General features: G+C 30.5%; 1 protein-coding gene across 2 annotated transcripts; it reads right to left on the bottom strand.

Moving 5' to 3' along the window:
- Positions 1-3,995: 3,995 nt before the first annotated feature.
- LOC105112921 (glucose-induced degradation protein 4 homolog) lies at positions 3,996-6,419 on the bottom strand. Of its 2 annotated transcripts, none has more exons than XM_011008832.1 (8): positions 6,168-6,419; positions 5,991-6,049; positions 5,698-5,841; positions 5,153-5,226; positions 5,000-5,054; positions 4,869-4,931; positions 4,653-4,780; positions 3,996-4,425 (listed from the first exon to the last, which is right to left on the bottom strand). In XM_011008832.1, the coding sequence occupies exons 1-8, from the start codon at positions 6,241-6,243 to the stop codon at positions 4,347-4,349; spliced, it is 678 nt and encodes a 225-aa protein (XP_011007134.1). In that variant the 5' UTR covers positions 6,244-6,419; the 3' UTR covers positions 3,996-4,346. The 2 variants fall into 2 exon arrangements, with proteins under 2 accessions (XP_011007134.1, XP_011007135.1); XM_011008833.1 differs by having other exon boundaries at positions 5,991-6,034.
- Positions 6,420-12,099: the final 5,680 nt, after the last annotated feature.

Genomic DNA, 12,099 nt, shown 5'->3' with positions numbered 1-12,099 from the left:
CTTTAACCATAATTTTTATCAAATATATATCTAATTATAACTAACCATATTTTTTTTAAATTTATTTTTTCAAACCATAACTATAAAAACTATTTTAAAAACAAATATTCTAAACAAGCCTCGTTAAAATATCATCATATTCTATTTTAATATTTTCACCATCATTATTAACTCCACCATGAACCTTGACAAACATATTTAATTCTAGATTCTCTTCACGCATATAATTATCAATTATCGATTCTCTTCCACCATCTTCTATTTTAATATTACCGTCCGTGGTTATTAATTTTACTACCATCATTAGCTTTTTAACCTTTGCAAATAAATTTAAAATCTCTGTATCATTGTTTTTTTGTAATCACCTTTATCATGTTATTATCACTAATTATAATTATCATTACTTATCAATAAATTAAAAATTAATGTTAATTTAGTAGTCCTATTTTCACCATCTTCATCATTAGCATCATATTGACATAATCCATTTTTAACCCTTAAATTTTTCATTTATTTCCAAAAAATATAATTTCAATAAAATTCACTCAATTTTCATAATTTTGTAATTCTTGACACTTTTATTTATTTTATTTTATTCCATGTGACAAGATAGAAAAGTAAAAAATAAAAAAGTGAAATGAGAGGCAAGAAAAAAAAATTTATTCATTTTTTCTCTTTATATATGAATAAAAAAATACACAAAAAAGGAAAATATAAATAGTGAATCAAACTAAGACCGCAAAAATTCTAAATAAAATCTTTCAATAGTAGTTTTTTATTTTTTTAATAGTGAGAGAAGTCCTGATAATATAAATAAGAGAAAATCCTACACAAAACAGAAAGAGACCAACAAAAGAGAGAGAAAAACCCTAAAGACTAGAGAAAAGATTAAAAAAAGAAAAAGCAAGATCAACAACTACATCAGCCTTAACACCACCACTTTTTCCACACTAGCCGACCAACATATCAACCTTGTTCTCACCGCTAATCCGATGGAAACACACACAAGAAAATAACTAAAAATTATTTCTAAAAAGTGATAGTTGATTGCTTCTTTAAAGAGCATGAAATAACGCTTGAATTAATCTTAAAAACAAACTCATAAGTTCTTCTATTATCTTGATCTCTTATCAAATCTATCTTTTTTTTTATATAGAACAATCTATAACTCCACAGTATCTTTCAAATACAAAAATATCTTTTTAACAGTTAAAAGATAAAATTATATTGGATTCTTCATATATCTACTAACAATACTTACTGAATACATTACATTTAACTTTATTGTTGTCAAATACATTAAACTCCTTATAATTTGTGATGCAATTCTAGATATGACATTAAATAATCAATTAGAGTGTTCATTGAATCTATTATAAGCCTAAAATAAAATGAATTCAGGATAGTTCAATTAGCTAAGTTAAGTCTATAATCAATTAGAGTGTTCATTGAATCTATTATAAGCCTAAAATAAAATGAATTCAGGATAGTTCAATTAGCTAAGTTAAGTCTATAATCAATTAGAGTGTTCATTGAATCTATTATAAGCCTAAAATAAAATGAATTCAGGATAGTTCAATTAGCTAAGTTAAGTCTATAATCAATTAGAGTGTTCATTGAATCTATTATAAGCCTAAAATAAAATGAATTCAGGATAGTTCAATTAGTTAAGTTAAGAGACTTGGGTAAAAATGGTTCAAATTTGTCAATTTGCACCTTTGTCTATTTTTAAGGTCATATCTAAAGCTACAAAAGGAGTTTTGATATGATTCAAATGAGTTGGAAAATAGATATTTGTACCATTCCAAGGATATATGGTAGGCCCGATAATTAATCTGGACAAGAAAGAATGATATGTTTAAAATTGGGTTTAGAATATGTTAACAAAGTACGAAAACAAAATAAGATATTGTTTTCTTAAAAGTTATAGATTTTATTCACTACAAAGAGTCTTTAATACTATTGGGAACTTATATAACAACTTTTAACTTATTTATTTTACAAGGATTCCATATCAAATAAGAAGAATTAACTAGTCAAGAATTATTTTTTATTTTATAAGGCATCAAACCTGTGTTCAACAAGGATTCTTCAACAATTATTTATCTTAATATTTTTCACTATCATACATGGAAAAAGGGTGAAAAATAATTTAGACTATTGTTTTTTATTTTTAATCTTTAATTTAATTATTTTGGGTTTTTATTTAAATTAAATGCATATTTGATCCATTAGTATTAAGGTCTTTTTTTCCCAATAATATAAATACTCTTTGTAAGCACAAAATATGAAGAATTGATAATACTATTATTATTGAATTTATTCTACTTTTGTGAGAGAGATTTTCATATTTTTTGATTATTTAACGGACTAAATTGACTTATTGAAGATTAATTAGCTTTGTAGTGTCTTTCTTGTATTTTTTATTCGTGAATTGGTATTTGTAGGGTGAAGATTTTTATTGCAATAATGTTGGTGTTTTGGGATAAGTTTTAATTGTGTCATACTCTTATCAAACCTGTTTCAACTTTTCGAGATTCACTATCAATGTTGCTGTGAGTTTCGATAAGATCACGAGTTTCACGTCAATTTGCTTATAAAGATGTAGTCAACCTTTTTTCTCCTCCATTATCCTTATTTAGCTTCAAACTAAATTTAATTGGTGTACTTATCGAATTGCAATTCTTTATTCTAAACTTCTTTAAAATTTCTCAAACATTTCTTTCTTAAGAAATAAATATTCTGACATTTTATTAAACCACTTCAAAATCATGAAAATAATATAACTTTTCAAGATTGACATATCAAATTTAGTCATCATGAACCTTTTAAATTCTCCAAACATAACATCTTTCCTCCATTTTTAATTTTAATAAAAAATATATTGTACAACTTTTAGATCATTCATTCAATAAATAAGTATTTATATGACTATATCAAGCTCTTAGAACTTTAACCCATACAAAATATTTTACAAATTATATAACTCATGCTTTTTATCAAATTTCACATATCCTAAAGGTTGATCAATAAATATCTATTCTTGAAGATCTCCATGGAGAAAAACTGACTCATATCCAAGTGAAAGATAAATCATAAATTTCAAGTTGCCAAATCAATAATCAATCTTATTGCATCATTCCTCGCAACTAGAGCAATATTTTTTTTGTGATCAACACCGTACTCTTACTTGTAATTTTTAGCTATCATGCTTGTTTTATAATTGTTAATTTTATCATTGTCTTTTAATTGTTTTTTATACAACCATTTTATACCAATGATTTTTTGTCCTTTCAAAAACTCCAACTCCCAAAGTGTTTTTTTTCCCTTTCCCTCCTCTATAAACACCAATTCTATTATCCATAGTTTTTTTTAATCACTCTCTTTAACATCATCTTTAAAATTCATTGAAACAAATGTTGTTTATGTGGGCTGCATTTAGTGGGAGGAAGATAAATCGCTCACAGTACATTCCAAATCCTCAAAGGTTGATGTGGCACAATATGGTTTGCAGATGCTGCATTCCTCTGCTCATGCGAGTGAAATTGTCTCCCTCAGTATTCTTAACAATACTCAACAAACATCGGACTCAGGAGAGATGCCCTCAAATGTGCCTACTCTTGCTAGCAAAAACAAGGTTTCTTCTCCACTTCAGAAGTTTTTAGGTTATCAAATTTCTGACGAATGGCTGAGTTCTGATGTCTCTTTACTGAAGAGGAATGTGAAAACAATGATACCCTAAGGGCAAGAAAAGGAAAAAGACGAAAAAACAAATTAATCCGAATAAAGCGTGAAACAATCAATAAACACTCACTTTGCGATGTTCAAATACTTGCGTGGTTAGTTTCCAACAATTGGGACATGGAAGTTGCATGATCATCTGCAGCAAAGAGGGCGACCTAAAGCCAGTATAACGCCAAAGAATTACTTTGTTTTCCTATCAAACTAATTTTGTTTGGGAGGTTTCTGAAGCCATTTCCCTTGAGCTAAAGTTATGAAGCTAAAGCATCGATCATCTGCTAATTTGACTGCTACAAATACATAACTTTGATTGTTCATTGGATCCCATCCAAGACCTGCCTTCACAGGAGATTTTTCTTGATCAGATACAGATCCTGTCCAAACCAGTTTATAATGCTCACAAAACAACCATGACCAAACACTAAGTCACTTGTTCAGTTTGAGATGATAAAAGTCCATGGTGCGCGTTTCACAGCAGCATGAAAAGGTAGTGTTTACTATTACAGATCGAGCACTATAGATTTCAGAGATGTGGTTCAAGAAACTCAGCTCAATTCAACAAATTCTCAGGTGCTAATCCTTGATTCAGTTGCACCAGTTCTACTTCACTGTAACTCATAAGATGAAAAACTGAAACCTGATCTTCCCTCATTGGTGGATTTCAGTTCAAGCTTCTGAAACGGGCTGCAAGATAAATGAAGAATGATTCATTACCATATTTCATTCATAAGTTTGTTTTGCAGTACAGAAAAGTAAACAGTGACTATACAGTGGGAACATGCTTGATCTAGTTTAACGAATATGATATTTGTAAAAATAGATAGAAATTGCCATCATAACATTTAATATCCAGAGAAAACAACAAGTAACGTTATGTAGAATCTCAAGCCCAAGGAAAATGGGAGAAGTACCTGCTGTTGGGATCATAGTAGAAGCCATTGATGGAACCATCAGTACAAGAGAAGCAAACATAGTAAAAACCAGCTATGGTCAACCCACAGTCTGTTCCAACGTTGACAAAGTACTGCTCTTTCCATCTCTAGACACAGACCACACAAAATCTCAAGTTACTAATTCTGATATAATGATTCTATCACCAAATGCTCAAATGTTTGATCATGTATTACCATAAATATGTACGGATAGTTAATCAAGTCCAAAGACTTGCCACCATCAACCTTCACTTGTTCCTGTGAACAACAAAATCAATCAGAGAGCACTTATCCAGCGTATATGCAAAAGAAGTTCTGGATCTTACCAGAAATGGTTGGAAAGACGGAAACTGAGTCCAGTGCCTTGTATCATCTTCTGACCTGTAAATTTTTTTGAAATAATTAAAAAGGAAAGTATTGTCCACAATTACTCATATCTAACATGATCCATGCATTAAAGATGGAGTTAAGGCACATACGAAGCTTCCCATTTGCCAGTGAAGAAAGTGTAATTCTTGCCATCAACGATTTCTCCTTCCCAAAAGGTTACTACCTGACACATCATAGCTAAACAAAGTAAACATAACTGCAAGTACATTCTGCATATTCACCTGACCACCGTAAACCTGCAAGAATAATAATAAAAAAAGTAGCATTTTACAGAATCCATGCATCCCTTTGATTAGGTCCAACTGCATTCAAGTCCCGTCCTAAGGATACTCTAGCAGGAACAAATCCATTCCGATCCATAAGAATTAAGTGCGAGAAATGAAATAGCAAGACACCAATATGTTACAATAACATGAAACACCCTACAGAGTTAATACCACAGGAAGATCCAACGCACGTGTTGTTAGCTCAGACTGCGGGTGATCAAAGAAGCATGGAAACATAGCCGCACATTAACAAATGAGTTAAATCCTAGTTGAACCTTTTATTAGCCAAAAATGAAAGGATTTTTTTGTTTAAAAATACTTATTTTGCAGGTCTAAAAGTAGGAAGATAGAAGGAAATGGTAACGTACGGGTGTGTCAGCCATAGGAACATTAAGGGCTTCCATAGTACCACATAGGTAACCATGATCAAGGTCACATCCTTGAATGCGAACATTAACTCTCCAAGCTTCATCCTTCTGAAGACTAGAAACATTCTGGGTTCCAGAAAAGGCCTGTTTCAACCCAACAACAAAAAAATTCAACAACGCATATGAATTCACAAAAATGAACAGCGAGAAATGGGGGGTATTTTCACCTTCACAGTGTTAATTATCATTAAAAAAAATTAGAGAGAGAGAGAGAGAGAGAGCAAAAGGCTTACCTGTCCAACAGTCAAAAGAGTACAAACTGGAGGTGAAGTGTGTCCTGATGAATTTTCACCTTCACAGTGTTAATTAATCATCATCATTGATTATTATATTATAATTAGATACTAAACCTAATCAAATCGAATAATAGAATTAAAGGTGGTGGTACGAACGAAGGAAGCAACGAATACCTGAAAGTTGAGAAGGTGCGGAGGAGGAGGAGGAGGTGGAGGAGGAGGAGGAGGTTTCTTCGACTCTCACCGGCATTATCTTTCTGTTTTATGTATTTTCTTTCTTGATCACTTGCTGTCGTCGTTTTTGCTATTTCCTTTTCAACATACAAATGCAATTTCACCCTCTCTCTCTCTCTCTCTCAAATGACTTTCTTTCTTCCACTAAAAAAGAGAGAGAAATGGATGCAACGCCGGACCATCTGCTATTGTATGACCTGTATTCTATTATAAGTTAGCGTCGTTTCCAAGCCCTATATATTTATTACATTGTTATTAATTAACTTAGAAAAAAAAAAGAGAGAGGGGATTTCACTTTATATCTACTTATAAAATATTATTTATTTAAATAGCATTTTTTTCAAATCTATTTTGTAATTTAAATTTTATACTAATTATTGAATTTTATAATTTATTTTTTATGAACTCGTTTATTTATACTACTAATTTAATAAGTTAATTCAATGGGCTTGAATTTTTTTTCTTTTGCTACTTTGCTTTTTTTTTTTTTCAATTATATTCTTTAATATTAGATTTATTGATATTAGACTTTGTAATTTGTTTCGGTTTTTTTTATGAGGTTTTCTCTTATCATGATTTATGTTACGGGTTTGATAGGTTAACTCAAATTGACTCGGGTTTTTTTTAATTATGTTTTTTTCAATTTCATCTTTTAACAATAGGTTGATTGAAAATTAAGCTTTATAATTTCCTTCAATTTGCTTCCTACTAGCTTATCATGGTATTATGACTCGGTTCGCAGATTTGATAGATTAACCTAAATTGACATGAGTCATTTTTTTTTAATTGAATATTTTTCAATTTCATTCTTTTAAAATTGTGTTTATTATAAATTAGATCTTATAATTTTATTTTGATTTGGTTACTAAGGGTTATAATGGTCTCATGACACAATGATGTAACCATATTATTCGATTGTTTCACCCACATTTACCTAATGTTTTGTCCATGTTTTATATGTAAAATGCCTTGATATTCTTTGTTTTATATTTTGAAGGCACTTTTGGATGAAAAATACAAGAAGATTATATTGAACAAGCTCATACAATTGATGGAGCATTCAACGGACAACCCCAGCATAAATATGATCCCTTTTCCAACACGTACAATCCCGGATGGAGAGATCATCCCAACTTACGCTATGGCAACCCATCCCAACAAGGCAATCAAGGCCGACAATTCCATCCCCATGGATTTCAGCCCCAACAGAATTATCAAGCAAGACAACCCCCTTCATTCACAAACTCCAATGTTACGGGGTCGTCATCCAATGATGATCTTCGTGAGATGATGAAAAATTTGGCTTCTAATACTGTTACCTTGCAACAAAATGTCATGTCTTTTCAACAGGAAACAAGGTCAAGTATTCACAACTTGGAGAAGCAAATGGGGCAAGTAGCTTCAAGTTCAGGGAAATTGGAGGCACAAATGAACGGAAAATTGCCTTCCCAGGCATTGAATCCAAAAGAGAATGTTAGTGCGATCATGCTGAGAAGTGGGAAAGAACTTGAAGAGAAAAGGTCAAAACAAATTGAGATGGAGGAAGAAGAAGAGATAGAAACTGAATTGAATACAAAGAAGAAACATCCTTCTCCTTTCCAAACTAAAACAACGACCAACACTCCAAAGGTAACTCCTCACTCAATAAATTCCAGTTTTAAAGCAATTCCACCCTTTCTTGTGAGTTCTTCTAGGTCAAAGAAAGAGGACAAAGAAAAAGAAATTTTAGAGGTTTTCAAGAAAGTAGAACTCAACATTCCTTTACTTGATGCTATCAAGCAAATTCCCAAGTATGCCAAATTTTTGAAGGAGTTGTGTACTACCAAGAGAGCTTTCAAACTGAAAGGTCATGAAATGGTAAGTATGGGTGAAGTTGTGTCTGCTGTTGTTCAAAAGAATATGCCTTTAAAGCAAAAGGACCCAGGTGCGTTTACTATCCCATGTGTTATTGGTAATGCTAGTTTTAAAAAAGCCTTATGTGATTTAGGTGCATCCATTAGTGTTATGCCTAAACATGTTTATGATTCTCTTAGTCTGGAACCTTTGAATGAAACTAGCATTGTAATACAACTTGCAGATCGTAGTTTTGTTTACCCACTTGGTGTGATAGAAGATGTCCTAGTCAAGATTGATAGTTTGGTTATTCCATGTGATTTTTATATTCTTGATATGGAACATGATTCTTATGATTTATTAACCAGCACTCCTATATTGTTTGGGAGACCATTCTTGAAAACTACCAATACAAAGATTGATTGTGGTAAGGATACTTTGTCTATGGAGGTAGGAGATGAAAAGATTGAATTTAATTTTCATGATACAATGACATATCCTTATAACAATGTTTATTCTATCACATGTTATGACCAAGTTGATAAGCGTATGCAGCAGGTTTGTGATTTTGATAGCGAAGATGGATTAAGCATAGCTTTGAGCTATAACTATGATTTTACCAAGATAGAAGAGATGGAGAGGCATATATGTGTTCCCCAAAATGTGCATGAATCAGCATTGGCTTTACAAGCTTCGCAAATTATCCTTCATGATGCAGGAGTCATTCCCCCCATCACGGACAATGAATGGGAAGCGTCTATCCTTTTGGTACCCAAAAGGACTGCCACCACGTTGAGAGAAAAACAAAATGATGCTTATGAGAATGCAAGGATTTACAAAGAAAAGACTAAGAATCTTTATGATAGAATGCTTACAAGAAAGGAATTTCATGTTGGAGACAAAATCCTTCTTTATCATTCGCGTTTAAAACTTTTTCCTGGAATATTGCGCTCTCGTTGGATTGGACCTTTTGTTGTTTCTAATATTTTTCCTTATGGTGCAGTTGAAATTACAAGTTTAGAAACCAACAAAGTACTCAAGGTCAATGGACATCGTTTGAACCCTTTCTATGAAGGTTGGACGGCAGAACTCACCGCTTCTATAGAGTTAGCTGAACCAATCTATGAAGAATGAGCATGCCACATGTCAAGCCAATGACATAAAACAAAAGCGCTTACTGGGAGGCCACCCAGCACAAAAAAAAATATATATATATATCAGATTTGCTTTCTTTTTCCTTATCTTTTACTTTTTTGTATTTTAATTTATTTTATGCCATTTACTTATGTTCCTTTGCTTTTGTTTCAACATTGAGGACAATGTTGTGTTTTAAGTGTGGGGGTATTGGGAGAATTTTTATTTTCTTATTTTAGTTTTCTTTGTTGTTCACAAAAAAAAAAAATTATGTTTGATCTTTTTAACTCCCATTGGTTTTTGAGAATATGAGTATTATGTATGAGAATTAATTGAGATAGATGAAGAGATAAATCAAATGAAAGAGTATGCATGCAAATTTTAAGGTTTAATTGGTTTAGGGATTGACTTTGAGAATATGCCATGTTGATTTTATAGTGTTATACCACTGCAAGTTTTTGAGCCTTCAACATTGTATTCTTTGAGTGTGCATTCTTTCAATGATATGTATCTCTAGAACTTGCTTCATATCTTATTGAGATTATATTCCATTACAAATATACATGAAGATGATAAAGGCATTAGGAATTTCAATCACTTGAACCAAAAAGCCAACCTAAAGCATATTATCCTTAGTGAGCCCCTTTTGAGCTTATTTATCTTTTCTTTATCCATGTATAAGCCTTAACTTTATATATGTTTTCCTTTTCCCCTGGCCAAGGATTAGTAGAGCATATACTTGTGATATTTCATGGAATTATGGTTGGAAATTATGTGAAAAGACAGAAGAAGTGATGCTTGATGAAAAGATGGGCAAAATTACAAAAAAAAAAAAAAAAAAAAGAAGAAGAAAAAATGTTCCTTTATGTTCTTAAGATTTTATGCTTAAAAACAAAAGCAGTTAAGCATTGGTGATTAAAGATGAAAAATTTATGAGCTTTGATGGAATATCTTGTTTGAAATATCATTTTTCGGAATGCTCTACTTTCTTTGATTTGAACCTTTTCTTTTACTCTCTTTTACCTCACCTTAACCTTAGCCCAATTACAACCGGAAAATAAGACCTTTTGATTCATGCATTGTCTGTAATATATTAATAATGGAGATGAGATTGAAAAGCAAGCTTATGGTAGAACATACTCATCGGTTCTGATTTCTGTAGGTGGATGTGTGCTTGTGACCAAGGTTTGTTTTCTTGATAAATTTCAGTTTTAATTGATCGTGTTCACTAGTTTAATTTCTTCCATATTTTAGATTATCACAAATCAAAACCCCCCAATTGCATAACGCATAACATAAAAATCTGAACTAAATCTTCCTCGTGGGATCGATCCCTTACTTGCTCTATACTATCTAGTGTGATTTAAGTGTAAGGGTAATTAATTTGTGCGACCGCGACATCGCAACACACAACATGCAAATTGTCAAGTTAAACCATGTTAATTTAAATCCATCCAATATGTTATCGTTTTAATATTTATAAAAAAAATCTCATTTTAAATATTTATTTTAAATCAAACTATGTTTTTACAAATTCTTGGAGTGGCCTTCGAGCCTGCCAAGGCGACCAGTTTACATTGGATCAATACCTATATGATTTATTTTTTTTAGTATAAAAAATATTAGCAATGCCTAAATATTTTTTTCACTTAAAAAAATTGATTCGACCCATAACATATCATAAGCCAATGATCTAGTGCAAACTAAAAGGCATTGGCAAGTATTATAGATACAAGCTCAATTGTGGATTGTCATGCACAATGCAATTTTTTTCATCCTATTATTTATTTTATTTCTCTCTTACAAAACTAAATTGAAAGACAATTTTAGTTAATTTTTTAGGAAATGACAAGGTTAAAAGATAATGGACTATAATTAAAAAAATAGAAGACATGGGTGGCGTTTTCAAAATTATGGTAAAACATTCATTATAGTCCTCATACTTTCTAAATTAAAATTATTAGGTAGTTTATATTTTTAAAATTTAAAGAAAAGTCAATTATGATCAAAACATATTTTATTTTTATTTTTTTGTCTGTACTTTGAAAAATGAAAGAGAAAATCATTGGATTCCAAAAATAAAAAATAAAAATCATTGCTTAACACCTATTTCAGCCACTAAAGTGGTTGATCTTGGTGTCAACATGATATATTTGATTAGAAAAGTTTTACTTAGTTATTTTTTTCACTTTCATAGTTTCTAAAAAACAGTAGATTTGACATCAAGAAAAAAATTATTTCGAGTTGATTTTAGGTTTTTGAATCGATAGGTTATTTAAGGTCATATATAGGTTATTAAGAGTATTTTTTAGGTGTTTTTGGTATAAAATAAAGTTGAAAGTTAACTTTTTAATGTGTGTATGTGTGTGTTTTAATGTTCTCTTTTTTTTTTTGCTTAAAAAATACTTTCTTTTTATCAATGTTTAAAAAATAAGCGCTATTTTCTATTTTAGTCTCACACACCACCCTTATTTTTTACTTTTAAAAAATAATAATAATTTTTGACATAAAAAACATTTTGTGCACCTGATTTCTATATAAGTAAATGAAGAGTAATTTGAAAATAAAACAATGTTTAAATCCAAAGTGTTTAAATCCAATGGGTCTCATAATCCAAATTTCATGTATGAAAGGTTGAACTAATTAAATCTTTTTTTTTTTAACTTCTTTTAATTGAATATTTTTATTTTTAATTTTAGCATTCAATATTGACTTGAATGAAAATTGAGAATCTCAATTTGTTTTTGTTTATCTTTTATAGGGTTATTAATATCTCATCACCTGAGATATAAATTTAGTTGATTATATTTTTTTTTACATAGGTAGATATAATATGTCATCATTGTCAGGTTTTTAAATATATATATATATATATATATATATATATATATATGTGATAGAAAAA

This window comes from Populus euphratica, unplaced genomic scaffold, assembly GCF_000495115.2.
Source record: "Populus euphratica unplaced genomic scaffold, PopEup_1.0 scaffold376.1, whole genome shotgun sequence".
Taxonomy (NCBI): Eukaryota; Viridiplantae; Streptophyta; class Magnoliopsida; order Malpighiales; family Salicaceae; genus Populus; species Populus euphratica.
Note: the sequence above shows the minus strand (reverse complement) of the source record. Positions and strands in the feature narration are given on the sequence as shown.